The 23,205-nt window shown below is 42.7% G+C and overlaps 1 protein-coding gene across 2 annotated transcripts in view; it reads right to left on the minus strand.

The window, feature by feature from the left end:
* DENND4C (DENN domain containing 4C) overlaps positions 1-23,205 on the minus strand; it is a 1,359,979-nt gene that overhangs the window by 689,240 nt on the left and 647,534 nt on the right. For both annotated transcript variants that reach the window (XM_069239287.1, XM_069239298.1), the window contains exon 15: positions 21,847-21,977. In XM_069239287.1, coding sequence (XP_069095388.1) covers positions 21,847-21,977 — 131 coding nt within the window. The remainder of the gene's footprint in view (positions 1-21,846; positions 21,978-23,205) is intronic.

The following is a 23,205-nucleotide window of genomic DNA, read 5'->3' on the forward strand; positions in this document are numbered from 1 at the left end:
GCATGAAAGGAAGCAGCCTCCTCAGTATATTCCCCCGGGGACGAAAGGTCCCACTCAGGGGAAGTGTCCAGCCCACTGGCCGACTCCAGTCCACGCAGCCCATCACCCGAGTCCTCTAGCTCTCCTTCCTCTAGGGCTCGTTGGTACTCCTGCTCTTCTAATACACGGAGAGCATGTCTCCTTGAATGAAGTCGTTGCTCAATACGCGGAGTCGACAATGCCTCCGCCGAAGTCGAAGATCGGCGCCAATCTTCAGAAGCCACCGACGCCGCATCCGGCGCCACAGGTAACTTCGGCGCCGACGGAAGAGCAACTGCCGCAGATGGACCCACCGGAGTCACAGGCCGAAATCCCGACGTCGACGGGATGGAAATCCCCGGGGCCAATCCTTCTGAAGCCACCGGAGCGGCCACCGGCGCCGACAGTGGCGCCGAGCCCACGTTCCCAAACGGGAGAAAGGGCATAAAGGGTGCCGGCCGAAGAGGCGCAGGATCACCCAAAGAAAAGGCCAAAGGCCCAGCCGGAGCACCCCCTGGAGCCATCTGTTGGAAGATGGCATACATCGCATTCAAGAATGCGGAACTATCGGCTCCAGGGGTGGGAAAAGCCGGATACTGGGGTGCCTGTCTCGGAGGCGACCCCGACGCCGGCCTCGGCGTCTGCGCCGGAGAAAACACTTGAGGCTCCAATACCTCAATCACCGACGCCTGTCCAGGTGAAGTTGGAGACGCCGGAGAGGGCAACGGCGTCGAAGGATGCGGCGTAACCGTGGGACTGACCTCCCATGTCCTTCGGCGCCGATCCGGAGACCTGGAGCGAGTCTCCTTTGAATGACGCCGAGATTCTCTACGGCGCCGGGAGTCTCGATGACGCCGATGTCTTGGGGAAGAAGACTTCTTGTGATGTTTCCCCTTTGACTTGGCCATAAACAGCTTCGCCTCACGTTCCTTGAGGGCCTTTGGATTCATGTGCTGACATGAATCACAAGTCGAGACGTCGTGGTCGGAGCTCAAACACCAAAGGCAATCGGAATGAGGATCCGTCACCGACATCTTGCCTCCACACTCACGACAAGGCTTAAATCCAGACTTCCTCTGCGACATTATTTCCACAGCGAAAGACTACGCAGCAAGATATACACTGTAACCGCAAGAGTAACAGTTGCTCCCTCGAAGATAACCGTTTCGAATGCACGAAAAAAAGGGAACTGACGTCCGCACGTCGTCGAGGACCTCTTATTGCCTGTATGACGTCAGTCGGCGTCGCGTGGGCTAGAGTGACGTCCTCGTCGACGTGCAGAGACTAGTAAGAAGATTTCCGTCGAATGCTGGCGCCATGGGAGTATTCATGAGGTGAGGAATCCACAGGTAGTTGTATCCATCAGAAACAGTATGCCAAACTGACTCAATAATTGGTCAAAAATGTAGAATGAGATGAACATGTCTGGAGGTTACTGCAACTCTTTCTGTTAATACTGTAATGCTGCATGACAGACGTAATTTTAACGGGGTCCTCCACCACTATAGACACTGATTTTTTACATTATTGGCAGTGGCAAAGTTAGGTGTCCTATTATACTGGAAAACATAACTATACACACATAGGAAAGCAAAAATGGTGATTGAACTATGAAGCAAGGGTACTAAGACTTATCAGTTTTATCAGAGACTTTAATCAGTTTGGGAATACTATCAAAGGGTACACAATACTAGACTTATGGGACTCAAAAAAGGTTTGTGCTCTAATAGAAGATGCAAAACATGAGGACTGGATTTATGATTAGGAATATAGATTCCTCATAAATAATGACCCCATTATTTCGGCAATTTATGGATTGTCTAAAATCCATAAGAAAATACAAGATCCTACCTTTAGATCTACTGCTCATGTTTGGGTTCTTAATTAGAACCTTTGAGCAAACATGTAGATTGTTACTTGAAAAGTCTAATTAGTAAACAAGCAACATGTATAGAAAGTCCAGCACATATCATTTTAATTTTAGGAGGGGCCCTATTTAATAAAGACAGATAATTCCTTGTCAACCGAAATGTTGAGTTGGTATTGAGGTGTTATACACAAACATCCCTCAAGACAGTACAATAGAGGTCATTAGAAAAGTCCTATGTAATTCAGACATGCAAGGGGCAAACAAGGAATTCATAGTGGAATGTGTAACTATAGCCATTAAAAATAATATCTTTATGGCGTGGCCAGCCATCATGGCAGAGTGGAGCTTATCTACCCGAGCTCTGCCACATTAAAAAAAAGATACGGAGTGACAGACCCAGCAGCATACCTTTGATGCCCAGAAAGGACAGCAATGTGACCAGAGAGCTCAGGTGGCCGTAGAACGATTTCCATGAGGCACTAGCCACAACATTCTCAAAGCCAGAGTCACAGGTGTCTCTCAGACCCTGTAATGAGGAATGGTTGCCACCATTACCAATACCACAGAAATGCTGGTGACAGAGCGCTGTTCCCGAGCAACTACTGAGAACCGCTTCTATCACCTCAAAATCTTTAAAATAGTGACATCGTCCATGGGGGGCCACTACGGGGCTCTTTTCTTCCCTTTTGCCTCTCGGTGAGACTCAGCCGGACATGCTTGACCTTATGATGGCGGCTGTGAATGTGCTCCGATCGGGGATAAAGACCTTAAATACTCCACCACCTGTAATTGGCAGCCACAAGGCCCTGGGGAAGTGGGGATCCCACCGGAATCCATGAGAGAAGCTATCATGTAAAGTGAGGTGATGTGCCAATACTCCTCACATTTATAAAATTCTAAAGGCTCCCTCAATTGTGACCTTCCTCTGAGCCTCATTTGCCACTTCTACACAGGAACCTGGAACAGCATATCCCAAGGACGACTGACTAGAGAGGGACCTTAAGTCAGCTTAACAGGCCCATAAAGGATTCCTTTCTCTACAAGGCCAATGGAAGGTCACGGCTCTTAGAGGGAAATTGAACGCAATTTATACAAAACAAGCTGAGTTCACCGTGCTTCGCCTCAAACATGGGACATATATACAAGGAATGTGGGTAGCATGTCAGTTACGAGTAAACCAGGAAAAAAGTATGTGGAAGTCATATAAACCCTGACAATGGAGAAAATGCAAAGACAGGGACTTTTGGAAACGTCTTTATAAGCTGACACACCAGAGATAATGAACCAATTACAATATCTCCACACCATTACTTTCCCACAAATCACTGAGGACCAAACAGAGGCTCTAAGGGACAGATGTAGGAAAGGGTTTTACCCATTCTGTATCTATGGGAAAATGTGTTCGTACATATGGCCCTAAGTGGCTTCACTGAGGAGGATGAAGTGCCAGCAGTTATAGCCTCCCTCAAACTGCATAAATCGCCCAGGCCACATGGCTTTACAGCCCAATTTGACAAAACCTTTAGCTCAGATTTGACACCACACTTAAGTAAACTGTTTAACCATATTGCTTCTGGACGCGGAATCACACATTCGTAAGTGAAGCCTTAATAATGGCTCTCCCCAAACTGGGGAAAGACTCGCACCATTGCTTCTCTTACAGACCCACTGCCCTTCTCAATTAAGATGCCAAATTGTACACCTACATACGCTCTACTAGACCATAAGGAATTGTGCCGGGCTTGATCCACCCGGATCAAACGGGGTTTATTAGGGAGAGGCAAACTCATGACAACCTACAACAGATTATTCATTTAGTTTAAAAGACCATTAAAAAACAAATCCCTGCAGTGTTGGTAACGCTAGATGCTGAAAACGCATCGTGTTGAGTGGACGTTCCTCTTCCAGACCATGAGACACTTCGGTATAAGCAACAGGTTCATCACAAAGGTACAGTCCACCTACACCACTTCTACTTTCAGTGTCTTGGTAAAAGTAATAACTACAAAAACCTTCCGCTTAGAGAGGGGTACATACCAGGGGAGTCTGCTCTCCCATCTCCTGTTCGCCCTTAGTATAGAGCCCTTGGCAGTGAGGGTACGGCAAGAGGAGGAGATTAGGGGTATACCGCTTGGATCTCTTAACCACAAAATATCTTTATTTGTGGATGACATCTTATTATCCTTGACCTCCCCAGCTGTCTCACTTTCTGCCCTACAGAGATAGCTGGCTAGATTAAAGGAAGTGGCCCGATATCGGGTCAACCTCTCCATTTCATACCTCTTCAGTTTAACACTCCTTTCTGGCGAGATCGCCCTTAAAACTCTACTCCAATGAGTAAAAACATAAATTACATACCTGGGCACTAAAATAAATCCACGAATTTCAGACCTATATAAGGCAACTACCACCAAGCGCTCTAACTTAAGACCTATCTTAAAACGATGGGCACCATTAAACCTGTCATGGCTCGGACGTATCCACTCTATCAAGATGACAGTGTTACCTCTATTCTTATACCTATTTCAGGGTCTCCCGATCTCAGTAGAGATCTTCTCTCAAAACTCAGATCCCTACTGATTAAATTTTGTTTGGCAAGAACACAGAGCCAGACGTCCATATAAAGTGCTCTCACTACTTAGAGCTGAAGGTGGACTCGCTCTTCCAGACTTTCTATTATATTATAAAGTGGCACAATTGAGAGTAATCACAGAATGATCCCTCTGTGAATCGGACAAACATTGGCTACATATGGATCACACCATAACAGGCTGTTAAATTTAGGACCTTCAGTGGAAGTCTAAAGCGTAATAATCCCCCCCAAACGCATATTTAAGCACACCCACAAAAACGACCCTCGAAGTATGGGATGAAGTAAATCAAACATGGGCTTGGGCTAAATTCCCCTCTCCCTTTACACCTATCCATTTTAATCCTGCCTTACGCCCAGTGCTCTCTCAGGGCTCTTTTGATTGATGGAGAACAGGAGGTTGCCTCATGATATCAGATCTATTTCATGGGTGGGGCATTCTCACCTTTGAAGACTGCCAACAGAACTTTGGGCTTCCCCCTTCAGATAAGTATCACTGCACACAACTACAACGGATCCCCAACCCTAGATAAGGGAGGCAGCCAAATGGCACTTTTCCCCAGTTTAAATGTTTGCCAGGAACCCAAGGGGAATGAAAGAGGTAATCTCATTTGTATCTGCTCAACTGATGGATACTACTCCCAACTTTCAACCCTGGCATATAGAATTCTGGGCCTCCCAACTGGGGGAGACAATTTCGAAAGACCAATGCTGATGTCTGTCCGCAGGTTTAACCACTCTGTGGGGATGAGGGAGGCCCATCACAAAATCCTGTACGATTGGTACCTCTTGCTCACTAAACTCAAAAGACTCTTTCCCACTACCACAGATATTTGCTGGAGCGAATGCAGTTTACTGGGCAATATGCACCACACTTGGTGGGGCTTCCCCGTAACTCACCCGTATTGTCCTGAAATCCTGGAGTAAATTAAAGAGATACTGGAGTATTCTATACCGGCCATAATAAGTTTCGCCCTTCTGGGACTTCACGACAAAACTCTTAACCGTCAAACCTCTACTGACGGCTCAATCGTGTGGTTATGCTTTGGTGCAGCAAAACTGGCACTAGCAACAGCCTAGAACAAGCCGACAGCTCCCTCGCTCACCCAATGGTATGCCAGGCTCTAACTATGGAAGGCTTGGAAGCTATTCTCAGGGACAACTACAAAAACTCTGAATACACTTGGGGTCCTCTGGTGTCCTTTCTATACACGTGCCTCACACTCCCCGCATGCCCCACAGGTAGTTGGGCACTCCACCTCTTTTAGATATAACTTCATTTGTAAGATGAGAAGTGACCCCTGGTTGAAGGAGGCGATCATAACCTGTAAGATTTAATTCACCCTTCATATAATTTGCTACGGACTATATATCACTCATAGTTTTAGTTTCATTTTTCTCTTTATTTTTTCTTATTGTTTTCTGGCATTCTAAAGGGGATGAGATAAAGCAGGGTAAAATCGAAAACTGCATGGGACTCGAAACCATTGGACTGCTTGACTCAGTGTAAAACTGAAACTGTGTAATCTAGCACTAGAACCGCAACACTGACGTCTCTATGTATACTGCTACTACTGCCAATGTTTACACTTGAAAAATTAAATAAAGAAATTTTGACTAAAATAATATCTTTGTTTTCAAGAATGAATTGTTCCTTCAACTCTCAGGCACTAACATGGGAGCCACCTGTGAGCAGAGTTTGGCTTGCCATTATATAGGTGAGTTGCAAACACACACATTTATAATGAGATAGCTCCCTTTTATGAAAATATCAAATGTTGGTATTGATTCATTAAATTATATATTTTTCCTCTGAAAAGGTTCTCAACAACAACTAGATGATTTTCTAATACGCTCAATTTAGGTGATGCAAATGTAAAATTTACAGCTGATGTGAGAAATGAAAAAGTAGATTTTGTGGATATTCCCATTAAGGAAATATCGGGACATCTTGAGGTGGAGCTTTTTACAAAACCCACTGACAAAAACACCACACCTCTAATGCCCAAAAAGATAATATTTCACTTGGGCAGTTTCCGTGACTGAAGAGAAATTGCTCATCCATCGAGGATTTTTACAAGCATTCTGAAAACGTCAAAAAGAAATTAGGGAGAGGGGCTACGCCAGGAAGTTAATTAATCACTCTTTCAAAAGGGCCTGGTTTTATGACAGTATGTTCAATAAACCAAAGAATGATAAGAATGCGGATCAGATTGTTTTTGTAAGTCACTTTTCTGGTACGAGTAACCGTACTAAAAATATTATCAATAGGAACTAGAATATTTTGAACGATATTGAGGAGGTCAAGCCACCTGAAACTGTTTTTGCTTTAAGGCGTAATACAAATTAAAAAAAAATCTCTTAGTACAAACATATAGAGAAGAAAAACTCGAAACACAGGTCACTTTAAGTATGGCAACAGTCACAGAAAATTACAAATGTGGTAGTTGTAGTATCTATGGCCAATGTTATGTCACAAAAAATGACAGAATGTCAAGGAGTCACATTCCCCACTAACTCTTTCAATAACTGAGACTATACGCATTATTCTACTGTCCACAACATTCACACACACATTGATTATTGGCTACTATCATGTAGCTTGATATCCTGGGTTTGACACTGCTGGCACTTGTCGTGAACTCACGCTGATCACTCTTATGGTCTTGGAGTTCGATGGTCTAAGACCTCCTGTGTGCCCTTGGCAGTTTCTGCAGTACTCCCTGCTGGATGCTGCTTTCCATGAAGAACTTGCTCAGGTGACTGATGAATATTTCTGTATTAATCTGGGGTCAGTTGAGAAATTTGCCACTGTCCGGGAGGTCGTTAAGGTCTACATAGGAGGAATCACCATCTCAAAACATGCTCCATTCGAGGCCGCCTGGCACAGCTGGAGACAAAAAAAAAAGCAAACGTGGAATGTTTGCAAAGTGGATCGGCAGAGCGGGGACTGCTGGGGGACATTAAGGTCAAGCTAGACAAATACAACAACCTGGCACAGAGTGAGGTCACACACGGGGGCAGATATGAGAGGGTACGAGTAGACAGGGAGGGTTAACAGGTCGGGCGCCATGCTCGCTGCCCTTGTTCTACCAAGCTGTGAAGATAGTGCATTGCTCAATATTCTTGACAAGAAGGGTACACCTCTCCATGCTACTACACAGGTGGTGGATCAGTTCTGTCACTATTATTACAACCTCTATACCTCGCAGATCATTCACAATTAGAAAGTCACGATGGACTACTTGTCTCATATCACCATGAAGAGGCTTACGATGGAACATAGGGAGCGCCTCATGGCCCCGCTCATCCCCACGGAAATTGTGGTGGAGCTGAAAGACATGAAGAGTGGGGAGGCACTGGGTATGGATAGGATGACAGTGGTCTTTTATAAGACCTATCAGGATAGAGTTGTGCCCCACCTTTTCGAAGAGACAGGGAAAGAAGGCCGAATGGCACCTATGATGCGGGAGGCACTAATAGTCACCTTGCTCAAACCGGGTAAACCAGCAGACCATTGCTTGTCCTACTGACCATTGTCACTGATTCAAAACTCTTTGCGAAAATACTTGCTAACCGTCTAGCACCATTACTCCAGGTTACTGAAGGTCCGTAGCAGTCTGGCTTTAAACTTGGTTGGTCTCTCATCTACAATCTCTGTACACTCTTTGGGGTGATCTCCCGTACCGACCCTGATTTAAGTGTCACAACAATCTTCTTAGATAAAGACAAGGCATTTGACTCAATGGAGTGGGGTTTTATGTTCTGTGCTTTGCTGCATGGGAGTGGGTGGGGTCTTACTGAAGTTGGTCCAGTTTTTTTTTACACTGAGCTGACAGCACGGGTCTGTGTCAATAGCGTAGTATCTGACCACATACCCATTATGGGAGGCACGTATCAGGCTGCCCCCTCTCCTCGCTATTGTATGCGCTCGTAGCTGAACCACTGGGCTGTGTGTTACGTGAATACCATGCTCATCAGACAGAGTATATATTTTCTACACTACAATTTGATAGTGTCCGCTTATGCAGCAGACACCCTTTTGAATGTCAGAAATGTGCAACAATCTCTCTGGTCCTTGGGGAGGTCGTCCTCTCTGGAGGCCACTCTGGTCTGGGAATCAATAGGGACAAGTCCCTTATTTTCCCCCCTAAACACACCCATGGCACGAAGACAACCAAAGTACCCAGAGTACCCATTGCAGTGGACCACGGCCCGGTGCGATATTTGGGCATCCAGGTCCACACGGACCCAAAAGTAGTCATTTTAGAAAACTATGGGAAGGCAGTACAGCACCTGACGGAGGCAACTGACTGCTGGATCTGCCTACACCCCACATGAAAACAGTGGTGCTCCCCCGTTTTCTATTTCTCTTTGTCAATATCCTTATGCTGTTGCCAAGTGCAGTGTTCCACAATTTGCACACCATGACTGTATGCGTGGCGTAGGTTGGTAACCACCCCAGGTACGATGGAACCCGTTTATACTCCCGTAAATGATGCGGGGGAAGGAGGGAATCTGAGCGCTCCAGAATTAGAGGCTTACTATAGGGCCGAGCAGAGTATGTTCCCCCACTTTCTGTTCCATAGGCCACACCTCTAACTTGAGCAGGATGACACTCTTCCTCTATCACTACCCCAATTTCTGTTTAGCAAGCTGCTGCTTTGGTTTCATACTGTGGATCTTCCCATTACTACACCCTGTCTGTGGAAGAAATCGGAATCAGCAGATTTTGAAGATGGGCCCCTGCTCTACTCCCCTCATCTGATGCTGGAGTGGTGTATGTGGTTCCTGTTGGGGCAGGACAGGGCCGTGGCGAGTGCCCTTCATGAGCTTGGCATACGGCACATGGGCACGTTTTTTGAAGGAGTTTTGTGCGACTGGGCCCAAGTGAGTGTACGGAATGAAGCGTCTGCTACACTAGCACAACTGAATTTTTATCTCACACGCCACACAATGCAGGCCTTGCTGGGCGGGTCATTTGCGGAACTCTTAGAACTACCTGCCTTGACTCATCTGCTGCAGACAACATCACTGCAGTGAGTAATTGCCAAACTATATCCATTTTCACAACGGCTCAGTGTCCCTAGGGTACGCTTGGATTGGCAAGAGGAATTAGATATAGTCTTCAGCAATAAACAGTGGACTTACAGCTGCTCAGTGGTCCTACTGCTGCTCAGTGGTCGGTACACTCCTTGAATGGCTGTCACCCATTACTATATTTCAAGTATCTTCATCGGATGTACTACAACCCACCTATTCCGCTATGTCCTGTGCGATGATTCCTGCTATTCACAGTGTGGCAGGATGATACTGGATTTGCATGTTGTGTGGTACTGCCCTGGCGTGCAGCACTACTGGCTTGCAGTACTCTTGGAACCGCAAGAGATCATATGTGAAGATATAGAGCATACTCCTCTATTCACGCTACTACTGGGCTATGACAGGAATGTCCTGAAGGTCTGCAGGCGGCCCGACGCTTTAGGGCTTCTACTGGTGCGGCGTAGAATAGCACTGCACTGGATGAAGGCCCCCCTCCCTACTTTACAATTCTGACATGTCATATTGTAATACTCAATCGGATACATATCATGAACTCATGCCCATTTAATTGTACAAGGGATTTTTGGGGCCCTTACCAGGCATATCCAGCGTGCACAAGCAGTGGTGGCACTTTGAACGAGGCAACACGTGCAGCTGAGTCATAGAGGCACTACAAAGTTTATACTGTGCGCTTTCTGGGGCGAGCATCTGAATGCCTGATGGGATGAGTGGTGCTGTTAAGAGATGGAATGAAGGACCCCGTCTACACTCCCATATATCGTCACTAGCAAGTGAGCTGTACATTGAGTCCTCGGGGTTGGCTATTGTGGAAGATTGAATAGTAGTAATGAGAAATCCCTGTGTTGTTGCTGCTCACATTGCAGCCCTGTCTGACATTCCCGACACGTACATGTATTAAAAGTACTGCAATAGCAACTGACATGTCATATTATACTGAATGGTTGTTAAGCAAAATGAAAAAGTTTAAAAACAATTAAAAAAAAAAACACTCTTTCAATAAATGCCAAAGTAGTAATGTTATATACATCTTCATGTGCCCATATGGTTAGGATAGGTGAGCTAATCAACTAGAGAATTAATATCAAGGGGATGTGAACACAAGTCAGCCATTAGGACACAAAAAACAATGCCCCACTTGTGGAACATGGTATTGAAAAGGGGCGTGTTAGTACTGGTTTACGGTGGTTTAATTTTGATAAAGGTATTGGCAAAAAGAGAGGGGGTAACTTAGATGAGAACAGAAAATTAAGGGAGCAATGGTTTATGTCTAAATTTAACACAGCTAGATGTGGCCGAAACAACAGGGATGACTGGGATCGGTTTACCACAAAAGTGACCCCTGAAGCCATAATGTTCATGATCTCCTTTTAGGGTAGATATATTTCCCTGTAGGTGTACCCAATTGGGAGAACTGAAATAAGAGGGTTGGTTGCGAACCCTTAGGCTATGACGTCTTTGAGCAGTCTTGGGGATACACATAACTGCCCTTGGCAGTATATGGAAGTTACAGATATTGGTCGCACCAAAGGGAGGTAACAACAAATCGGTTTTAGAAATACGCTGTAATGGTGAGGTGTAAAGGAGGGGTTATGGGGTGAAATTGCATTTAATGAACTTAAAAAATGGATCGTTTAGTTTAAGGATTACGCCTGATTTCTCTAAGTGAAATGATTGAACTTTCTATACCACAAAACACGTAACTTCTTCAATATGATTCACTATTATTAATGTATATGTTTTGAAAAGGTGCAATGAGATTAGAGGTTGTCGGATACATAATGTACTCCTCCCTCCCCTTTTCTGAGTTGGTTGTTAGAAACATGCCACAGGGACTGAGGGATTACTTTGTGTCCAATATATTCAAATGATTGACGTGATAGTCAAAAATAGCACCCAGTTATTTTAAGTGGAAATATCAAGTGGTCTAAGCCATGAGATAAGTGGCTCCTTTCACATGATCTACGACAACCAATGGAAATAGATCAAAGCAGCATGATGTAAACAGGGGTCATTTGACATAAAATGCATATTGACATCTATGTGGCAATACGTTTGAAAATATTTTTTTGATGTGCTTTTAGAATTTAGTGTCGTTTTTTTTAAATTACTTTACTCTCCTCTTTATTGAGTTGGCCTTCAGAAACATGCCACAGGGACAGAGGGATTATTTAGTGAAGTAAAATAGGTGACCCTCTAATCAAAGATGGTGCTAGATCATTTTTAGTGAAAATACTGAGCGGTCTATGCCACAAGACATGTGGCTTCTCACAAGATTCATTATAACCAATGAAAGTGTATGTAAGTGGTACAATGGGAGTAAGGACTATTTGGGATACACATTGGCGTCCATGTGGCAATAAGGTTGGAGGAAAGCATTTTGATGCCTTTTCTACTGAGTAATAATTTCTTGGTTATTATGTTGTAAAAGGCAGGCAACGTAGGTGCTGGTACTCCCTCCTTTGCCAACTGGGTTTGCAGGAACATGCTGCACGAGTAAGTATACATTTCCTTATTCGTTTCATTTAAACAACAGATGTTAAGCAATATAATGTGTCAGCATCACCGGGGCCTAGCAAGTAGTTTCCATGGTGGGGCAGCCCTTTACGTCACTTATATCATGCAGGTGAGGCAGTACAATAATATTGAATTGCAACACAACACCGCAGGTTCATTCAATAGTTGGCTCGTTTGGGCTTCATAGCAACTTGCTATTATAAAGCAGTTACTGTTGATGTTAGGGATGTTATGGGGCGATTCATCCATACTTGCGTGCCCATAAGGTGTTATACTAATTATTGTAGAACTTGCAGTGGATAAGGGTTATCACAGTTACCTAACAATGTAATATTTAAGAACCCTATATGTTAACTATAGGTGACATTAGGGAAATGTTTCAGATGTGTTTAGAACAGGGGTCTCCAACCTTTTTATTAGTAAGAGCTACTTATGTTCAATGAAAATCATCACAAGCTACTAATATTAGTATTGTAGTGTTGTAATATTCATCACTTCAGACAACATTACAATAGTGGTCACCCTATGCAAGACTGGCATCAGTTATCACCTCAGTACATCAGGCATGGTTGCCAGCAGTTACATCAAAAAGGATTTGTCATTTTGGAAAGCCTTTACATGGCTAATACCTAACAGTCATAGCAACAACATCGATGGCACTAAGATAATAATATTAGTAATGTCTCCTCAACATCAAATGATATATCACTGCAATATCAGCTTTAAATATATCTTACAACCATTTTTCTTCACAAAATATCAGCTTATGAGTTCCAAGATGCACACATTTTTGTCTTGAATACACACTTATCAATTCTGATAGACAAATTAGTTCAGACAAGCAAAAGCATTTAGCTGGAGAACATGGCGGGCTGCGTCGACGGAGCAGCGCGCTAGGACGCTTACCGGTTCCTGGGTGGCGGTGAAGGGCGGATAGTGACGGTGCTGCTCGGGGGCAAAATTATACTTGCGGATGTGCGGGCCGGCCGTATATGTGCCGCGGTGCACTGAAGAGAGGAGGAAAGCGGATTGTGCTGGGCATTGGAGTCGTGCCGTGCTGGAGCTGCGTCGTATGCACTGAGGAGCAGCGCGGGTTCCCCTTTGGGGGAATAGCAGCAGCACAAGTGAGGCCATCTGGGGGAGAAAAGAGGAGCCAAGGGCACTGATGCGGAGCACGAAGGGAGCAGCAGTAGAAACCAAGGTGGGGACGGCTGGAGGAGCGGTAAGACCGAGTTGGGGTTGGGGGGACCGAGTTTGGGGGGGGGGGAGGGGCTGGGGGCTGTGAAACACCCCCCCCCCTTAAGACCTACGAAAGCAAGAGGATTTGGCCAGCAAGTATTAGATAAAGGCCACTCTGTTGTTGAGGATAAAGGGGAGTTAGGCAAGGGGAAATAAATTGCTTCAAAAAAACTTGAAGGAAGAAGGAGTTCCACGAGGAAGGAAGGGGAGAATAGGCATAAAGCGAAAAGTAAGCTTACGCCTTCTCTGAGGTCATATTTTAGGGTTAGACCCGAGGCGGTTAAGCTTGTGCCTGGACATGCAAAGACTCGGAGCAAACCGGCAATGGAGTTCTCAGGTTTACAGTCAATTGAGCCTTTCTGTGATGCCAGTGGAACTGCTGAAAATAGTGTGCTTTCATCCTCCCAATCTAATGGATGTTATGAGGAGGGACATACAAAGAGTGAGACATTTCCCTCAGCGCAGAATGGTAGGAAAGAGCCCACCTCCCTGCAAGTAGTAATTTCAGTCCCGGTGGTTTCCCCGATGCCTGACTCCCCAATATTGTCAGAAGCGGCAGCTCCTTTAGTATCTGAAGCTCCTAGTCTATTTCAAAGCTCCTCGCTTGAGGCAGCGATTCTTTCCATCTCAGAAGATATTAAAAAAAAGGTTTTGCAAATTCGGAAATAAATCAAGGGGACATAAGGGAAGCCTGCGAGGTACAAGAAAGGAAGTTTGATAGTAAGATGGAAAGAACTCAGGCTCTAGAAGAAACTGTGGCTGGTATGAAGGAGGAATTGAGTTTTTATTTGGAGATCAAAGGGGACAAGGCTATCCTGGAAACATTACGTTCAATGTTCTCCTTTTTCCCCCATTTCTGTATCTAGGAAAGAAGCTTCCATGCATGTTACTTTTTAAAATAATTAAGGTGGCTGTCAATACATTTCAAGAATTCAAGGAGGATTTACTTCCCCTGTAAAGGCGCCTGATTAGGATATTACTCCAAGGGCACTTGAATTTATTCAGCTGAAGGCCATACTGAGAGGTCAGGCATCAGGCTATGATATCTTAATGTAATCGTATTTTTTTTATGAATTCATTATCACACTTTCTTGCCAACTGTTTTTGTACTTTTCCTTAGAGTGGTCATTTGATTTCTGGTATGATATTTTGAGCTTATAGATTTAAAAGTATAAGTAATAAGAAATGTACAGTCTTGTTGGGACACTAATATTTATGGATAGGTCCTTTTAAGGAACTTCTAATGCCACTGATTGGTGAGTGGGACACATTTTTTGATTGGCTTAGGTTATACTTGGCAAAGGGTTACTGCAAGAAAGATAGCATGAATGTTTGGGTATGGGGGGAGTTGAAGTGATTGATGATTCCGGTCTGAGTCAAAAATGAGGTTGTATGAAAAGTTTGAATGATAATATCTTCAAACTAGGTTGAGATGTAGGGAGTGTAATAAAGAAAGTGAATGATGAGAAATAATTGTTGGTTCTTTATACAACCACTTTACTGGGGAATGTGCTGCAATGTGATTAAATTAATTGAAACCCTTTTTTGGGTTGTATTCATTATTGTTAAATGTTTTACATAGGTTTTTAATGTTCATTTTAACCACTGGTGAAAGAAAGCATTCACTGTTTTGTCCTGAGGAAGGCGGTAATGATCTCTAAACTCCATAAAAATACTTCAACGTATTTGGTGTAATGAATCTGCTCAACATTGGGATACAATATAGGAATAATGTTCTGTAACATGTATCAGCAATGATCTTAATAGGTTAGTACCATTTTATTAGACACATCTAAGCTGCCATATTTGTTTCTTCCTTTACACGTTACCTTTCCTTAAGCATTTTGTTTTACATACTTTCAGCATATTTTTTTGGGGATGGGGGGGGTTGTTTTATAAATGAGTACAGTGTTTGGAAACATGTCATTTAAACTCTGTGCATTTATATACTGTTGGGATACTGGTATGTTTATATACGTTTAGTTGTGATTTAAGTCCGATGGGTGCCTGATTAGTATCTGAGGAATTTAGGAGTGTGGAACATTGTTTCGCCAAGGGGAGATTGTAGTATACATAGGAATGTGGAACTCTTGGGAGTGAATTAGAATCTTGTGATGTCAGGGCTGAGGTCATGAGAGAGAGAGCTTGGTGAGGAGAAGCAGGCAGTTGGATCTTGGCTGGATGGGACCTCCTGTTTACTGGAATAAAACTTAATTGTCAACTACGCGCCTTTTACATCTTCATTTCATCTGGAAAGACATCTTGATTTACCACACTGGCGACGAGGATGGGAAACGTTTGTTTTTAGCCTTCCACGTCATCCATTCGGTTGGTTACATGGACTTTCTTCATTCAAGGAGGAATAACAGGAAAAGGTGACTTTCGTTTTTTTAACATTGTTTTCCTGTTTTCATTTTTTTTTCTTTTCTCTGAACTCCCTGTATTTATTGCATTTTTGAGAGGGAGGTTTACAAGCGCTGACTCTCTGCATGCGTTTCCTTTAACTGCTCAGCTGATCGCGCGCCGGCTCCCTGTGTTGCGCCGGCTCTCCGCGTGCCTTCCTTTTACAAATCAGCTGAGCTGCGTCCATGTTTCCAAGGAAACCGTACAGCAGCGGAGCTGCGTATGAGCCTTGTCGGCTGTACAGCAGCTGAGACGCACACGCACTGCGCGTCAGCTGTTCCAAGCTTGGATCAGTTAAATCCACAATATCTATATATAACTGCAACTAAACCAGTCAGCTGAACGCCAACTCAGACACACGCTTCGCGCATCAGCCTTAATTTTACAAAGAGGCTTGATTCTTTTCACCAAAATTTGCCAAGTGTATGATACAGCTTTCTTTAATATTGAAACATTTGTTTAAAAAAGAAAAAAAAAAAAAAGGAAGGCCATTTGTTTTCTTTTACCAATCACAAAGATACCTTTAATGTAACAAATGTTACAAGATTGCTCATACTTTCCTGTCAACTATTTATCAAACTGAAATAGACTGCTTGTAATTTGGAACACGTAATTATGCAGAATGTCACTGCACCCTCGTTTTTTTTGGCTCAGCCAGGAGAGCCTCCCATAAAATGGCATAAGTGGAAGAAAGTTTTTGAGAGGTACGCAAAAGTGTGTGGTGCATCACTTAGCGTTGAAAGGAAAACTGCATTATTATTGCATTGTTTAGGGTCGGAAAGTTTTTGACAATCTTCCAGACATATTTGACGAGAATCTGAATGAATACGAGACTTGCATAGAAAAGTTGGATAGACATTATCTTCCAAAGGTTAGCGCCATACTTGAAAGATACCACTTTGGCAGAAGAAACCAAGAAGAGTGTGAAACCGTGGAGAGTTATGTTACAGCTCTTAGGAAACTGGCATCATCGTGCAAATTTGGATCGCTCTTGGATGAGAGAATCAGGGATCAGTTTATGCTGGGCTGCAACATAGAGAAGGTCAGAGAGGAAATTTGGCAAAAGGATGATCTGACACTAGATGAGGTTGTAGTATTGGCAAAGAAGATTGAACATTCCCTCATATGTGTCGAGGTGATTAAGAAAGAGGAAAACAAATGTGACTCTGTACATCTCATCAAGAGTCATGGAGACAAACATGAAATCTCTCAAACAAAATTACAGAAAGGAACAAAAAAGCTTTCAAGGGAAATGTTTTTGTTGTGGCAAGCAGGGTAACATGGCGAATGATAGAAATTGTCCTGCTATTAAGGCAACATGCAATTTGTGCAAAAAGAAAGGTCACTTTGCCAGTGTCTGCAGGACCAAAAGTAGGAAAGGTGGTATCTATGACGTTAATGATGATTCAAGTAACATGGATGGAGATGATTTTGATTGTGGCCAAATTATTCTCCAAGTCGGCAATGGGAAGCGAGGATCTATTGATGAAATTCTGGTAGATGGTGAAAGGACTAAAGTTCTTTTTGACTCTGGGACTAATATTACCATCGTATCAAAGGAGTTCTACGTAGGAAAACTCTTAAACAAAGTCAAGCTATACAAACCTGATATCATTCCTCGTGCGTATGGTGGAAAACCCATCAAACTGTATGGGTACTTTAAAGGTTTACTGGAATTCAAACACAAGTTTATCAATGCAAAGATCTATGTATCAAGAAAAGGAGACAGTATCCTAAGTTGGTTTAATCAAAAAGAACTTGGGGTGATACTTGATCTGAATAATGATCCTCTTGTGAAGATCAAAGATCAAGATGAGATAAACAAGATTAAGGAACATGATGAGCCTGTTGGCCAGCATATAAAAAAAGACAGTGACTTTGTGGAGAAACTAAAATTGAAGGTTCCTTACGTGTTTCAGAACAAATTAGGGTGTCTTCGGAACTATTCTCACCATATACACCTCAAGGAGGGAGCTAAGCTGGTGTGTAGTAAAGTTCGTGGTGTACCGGTGGCCTTGCGTGAAGAAATGAAGGTGGAACTGGAGAGACTTCGGAAAGAAGGAATTATTGAGGAAGTTGAAGGAACTGAATGGTTGGCACCAGTCGTTGCAGCCAGGAAGGCGAATGGCAGTCTACGCTTGTGTGTGGACTTAAGAGAACTGAACAAAAACGTAATAGTGGATAGATATCCCCTACCGAACATTTCAGATATGTTGATGCTGTTACAAGGAGCAAAGGTTTTCTCCACCATAGACTTAACATCGGCATATCATCAAATCAGACTAACTGAAGAATCTAAAAATCTTACTGCCTTTGTGACTCCATTTGGAACATTTAGATACACAAGGTTGCCTTTCGGCCTGATTTCTGCTGCGTCAGTCTTTCAAAGAATGTTGGAAAGAGTTTTGAAGGGATTTGAGGGTGTAAGAATATATCAAGATGATGTTTTGGTATTTGGAAAAGATGATGCTGAACATGAAGAGAGGGTTTGTAGAGTTTTGATGAGGTTGGGAGAGTGTGGCCTAACCATAAAAATGGAGAAGTGTAAATTCCAGAGGTACGCCATTGAATACTTAGGTCACATGGTCACGGAAGAAGGCATATCACCGAAGACAGAATTAGTAGATACCATTAAGAATTTACAATCTCCTTCAAATAAGGAAGAACTGATTAAATTTATTGGAATGGCGGAGTACTATGGGAAGTTTATCAAGAATATTGCAGACATTTGTATGAACATGAGGAGGTTGTTGCAAAAAGGTGTGGAATTTGTGTGGTGCAAAGATTGTGAAAGAGAATTCAGAGACATCAAAGAGAAGTTAGTTTGTGCTCCCAAGCTAAAAAATTTCAATCCTAATCTCCCTTCAGTTCTAATTACTGACGCCAGTGCGAAAGGTCTTGGGGCTGTGCTTCAGCAAGGTAATCATAAGTGTGAGGAAGTGGTTTTGTCACGAGCTTTAAAAAATGCTGAACTAAATTACTTGGTTATAGAGAAAGAAGCTTTGGCAGTACATTGGGCGGTGAAGAAACTTAAAAACGTATTGTGGGGCAGCAAAATTTGAAGTCAGGACAGATCATAAACCACTTTGTGAGATATATAAGAGGAAAGGGGTCGATGCGATATCAAGCAGGATCACAAAGTGGGTGATATTATTACAGGATTTTGATTTTGAAGTGAAATACATTCCTGGTGTGCAGAACATGGTTGCTGATACATTATCAAGGTTGGTACAATCTACAGGTAATGGTCAGGAAAGAGAAGGGAGTGATGATGATTTAGATGGTGAAGCAGTATGTGAAATAGGAGGGAGTAGCTTTGATGACAATGTGGTGACAGAAGAGAGATGGAGGAGAGAATGCGCTTTGGATAGTACAGTAGTAGAAGTGTTTTTCTTGCTAGAGAAAGATTGGCGAAACAAAAATGATGGGAGTCTTGAGACACAGAAGTTTTGGCATGTAAGGGGGGAATTGTCAAATAGAGACAGCCTACTGTTTAGAGGCACAAGGCTAGTTCCTCCTACCACGCTCAGACAGGAGCTTATTTCTCTTGCCCACTCGGGTCATCAAGGAATTTCCAAAACCAAAGGGCGTTTGCGATTGACATATTGGTGGCCAGGAATGGACAGGCAGGTGGAGAGGACCATTAGGGAGTGTTTGCAATGTGTAATGAGTGAGAAAACAGTCAAGCCCAGGGTTCAACCCATGGAAATTAGAGACCGCCCGCTCAACCCTGGGAAGAAGTTGCGTTAGACATTCTGGGGCCCATTCGTGGAGGGGGTGTGGACATATATCTCCTGGTGCTGATAGATGTTTTTTCAAGGTGGCCGGAGATCAAATTTATCAGAGGAATTGAGACGAGGCATGTAATTGAGTTTCTGAAGGAGGTGTTTGGGAGAGAAGGCTTTCCAAAATCCATCCTCACCGATAATGGGGTACAGTTGGTGTCCAGAGAGATGGAACGATTTTTAGCGGACTGCGCCATACGGCACAAGAAATGTGCGCTTTACCATCCAGAAACCAATGGCATGGTAGAGCGTTTCAACAGGGTGTTGAAAGAAACAATAGTGTTAGCCAAAGACAATGGTATGGATTGGAAAAAAAAGAAGTAATTAAAAGAATAGAGGCATACAGGGTTTCCCCGCATTCCACCACGAGGAAGACGCCTTTTGAATTACTTAGAGCCAGACACCCGATTACCTTAGTAGCTCCCAGTTGGGTGAACGACATGGAGTCGAGGTCAGGAGTTATTGTATCTGATGACAAGTGGAGAGAGTGTGAACGAAAGAAAGTAGAAGCTAGGAAGAGATATTTCGACTAAAAAAAAATCAGCACAAGTAACCAAAGTTAAAGTAGGAGATTGGGTACTTATTTGTGGCCTGGTTAACAAAGGCAGAGGTACGTATAAATCTAAGCCTGTGAAAGTGGTGAAGTTATTTAAAAATGCGGTAAGAACAGAAGATTCCAAGATGTGGAATCTCAATCGAGTGGGGGTTCTCAAATGTAAAATGTTCAATTAGTTGTCGGCTCTTTTAACCTCATTTTTCTTTTCTTTATGTGTTTTTTTTCTTTTTTTTTTTCTTATATATATATATATTTTGTTTTTCCATTGTTTGTGAAAGGGGGGAGGTGTGTAGTATACATAGGAATGTGGAACTCTTGGGAGTGAATTAGAATCTTGTGATGTCAGGGCTGAGGTCATGAGAGGGAGCTTGGTGAGGAGAAGCAGGCAGTTGGATCTTGGCTGGATGGGACCTCCTGTTTACTGGAATAAAACTTCATTGTGAACTACGCGTCTTTTACATCTTCATTTAATCTGGAAAGACATCTTGATTTACCACACAGATTTTATATTATTACGTATACAGTGGCTCCACATATGTTTTAAAAAGTAAATTATACTGCACCAAAATCTGAGGCATCACGTCTAGCGATTCACTATTAGCTTTATTTGTTGCTAGTCTAAGGGAAGTGAGATCAATTTACGTATTCGCCATCATAAATATAATTATTAATGTCACTGAATTGAGTTAGGTCTCATAATTGATTAAGCCTTATCTATCACCAAGTACCCATTGCTATTGTTTTAAGGGCTACCTCATTTTACCTACCTTATTTTCCTTTATATCAAAGAGGGAAGTATTGCTGTTCTATATGCCAAAGACATCCACAAATAATCGGGCTACAGCGTAATGTATATTATATGTTCATGAGCCATAAATTACTGTCAAGAGTAGCAGACCACACGGTATAACACAGAGTGACAAAGTTCTCTTATCTTATTCAGGATTTCTAACACTTAGAGAATCAGTACTTTAATATTACTTATTTTGAGGAACTCATATATAATAGCATTGACTTTACCACTTCACACAGACTTATGTGACTGTTTATAGTATAAGGAACCAAAAGGGTTTCGATGCATCAGTCTGTTAAACGAAAACTTCATCTTTGTAATGCAATAAAATCAAATGTTTAAAAAAAGATTGCATAGGGAGGAGAAGCAGGCTAACACTAAAATGGCCTTCACTGTGTACTGAGTGCCAAAGAGAAAATGCTCTGGCAAGCAGCATTTTCCAGAAATGAGAAAAGATGTGTGCTGGCCAAAGGACACACATCTCAAACAAAGTATACTGGTCCTGCAATAATTTGTAGCAGCCATACCTATCCCATAATTTAACCATGAAGGTGCAGATTTGGCAGACAAACGGCTGCAATATGTTTTACAGGTACCAACCACTACTGAGCAGATTCAAAGAGCCCAGACAGCTTTCAGATTATCCAGAGAATATGGGTGATGATACTAAAGTTTCTTGATCTCCAGCACTTACTATGAAGGGTCAAACCTACTGCGAATAGTCTTCAAGCTGCCAGCAGCATCTGTCCACAATATTGCACTGAGTTAAGTCAAGGAAAACAACATACTAATTGCGAAAAGGATCTCAAAAATAATTCTACACACCATCATTTTCATCTCAACACCAGCAAACGAAAGATCAAACTACTATGGCGCTTCCCTCAAATCAGGAATCCGTAATTATGAACATTCACCGGCATTTGTACAACAAAAACTGAGTATTAGTTCAGATTTTATTCAACCTCATGGAATTGTTGGAAGGCAAAGTAAGGGGATTCCTGATTTAATACATACCTATACTTCAGTTGTGGGTTCTCTTCATCTTCTGGTGGAGGCTCTGGGGGCATGATAAACACGGTATGTTCACTCTTCTGTGACTCATCCAACTCTATCAGTCTCATATCTTCCACAAACTCTGCATCAACCTTCAATTAAAAACAAGACAATTCTATCATTAAAGTACATTTTAATTAGGGGCTGAGAGTCAACACAATATTTAATTTCGCCAACACTTTCTTTGAAGCCTTGGTTAATAGCAACAACAGAATATCCTGTCCAGCTTCTGAGGTCTTACCAGTGTTTGGCTTTATAATAGTGGCAATTCCAATGTTTAATGTAAAAATGTACGGATGATCTCCATTATAAAGAAAGCAAGAAAATACAGAAAAGCTGTTGAGATAATCCAAAAGGAAAGCGCAATTCAATATTAAAGCTGAAAGCTATGTAGTGAATTTGGGATGATTTCCAGAGTGGAGCCTACACCACTAAGGGTATACATTTGTAGGCTTTTGAAGACTGGTATTAAGAAAATTAGTCCTGAAAACCGCTAAACAAAGTACATTGAAACTAGTGCAGCCAGTGAAGAAAGCTCAGAGAATGAGAGTTATATTCCCTGAATTTAAGACAACTACACCCAAGCAGCAGCATTGTGTATGGGCTGTAATTTAATTAACATGGACTGGAAATAAAGTACAAGTAGAAAAACTGTTTGGACAATTCATCTAATCAGAAGTGGCCATGACACCCTTGAACCTGGAACAAATTGGCCACAGCACACAGAATATATTGTCCAATATACCAATGTTTGCTTTCATTATTATTTCTTGCAGCCTTGATGAAGTCACTTGGGTGACGAAACACGTGTTGGCTGTATATCTATGATGACATTATGATTTCTAACACCCACGAATAAAGGCATCATCTACTAACAAGACTCAAGATTTCTCTTTATCTCATACTTCCTCTAAACCTTCAACGCACCACCAGGGATTCTTTATCCTCACCACATGATTGGACAATATATTCTGTGTGCTGTGGCCATTTTGTTCCAATTTTGTCCTTGTGTACTCCGATACCCGTTTTGGTGCCTTCTGGGTAGTAGGGCACTGGGCCAAGCTGCACCAGACTTTGCTTTTTCTCATATACCTGTTAAAAACTATTGTTTTACTGCCTAGAAGTGCGGCATCATTCACCCTTACTACCCTTGTGTTTCTTCTTTCCAGGTTACACCCTTGAACCTGTGTGGCAAATTGAAATATAGGACATTTCCTGATCCTTCTCAGAGGTCAACAATCAATAATACAACTTCCTGCTTAAACTATCTAACTTTATATGAGGAATTCAGCCACTGATTAATCCAATCAATTCGATGTG

This window comes from Pleurodeles waltl, chromosome 1_2 (assembly GCF_031143425.1).
Source record: "Pleurodeles waltl isolate 20211129_DDA chromosome 1_2, aPleWal1.hap1.20221129, whole genome shotgun sequence".
NCBI classification, from domain to species: Eukaryota; Metazoa; Chordata; class Amphibia; order Caudata; family Salamandridae; genus Pleurodeles; species Pleurodeles waltl.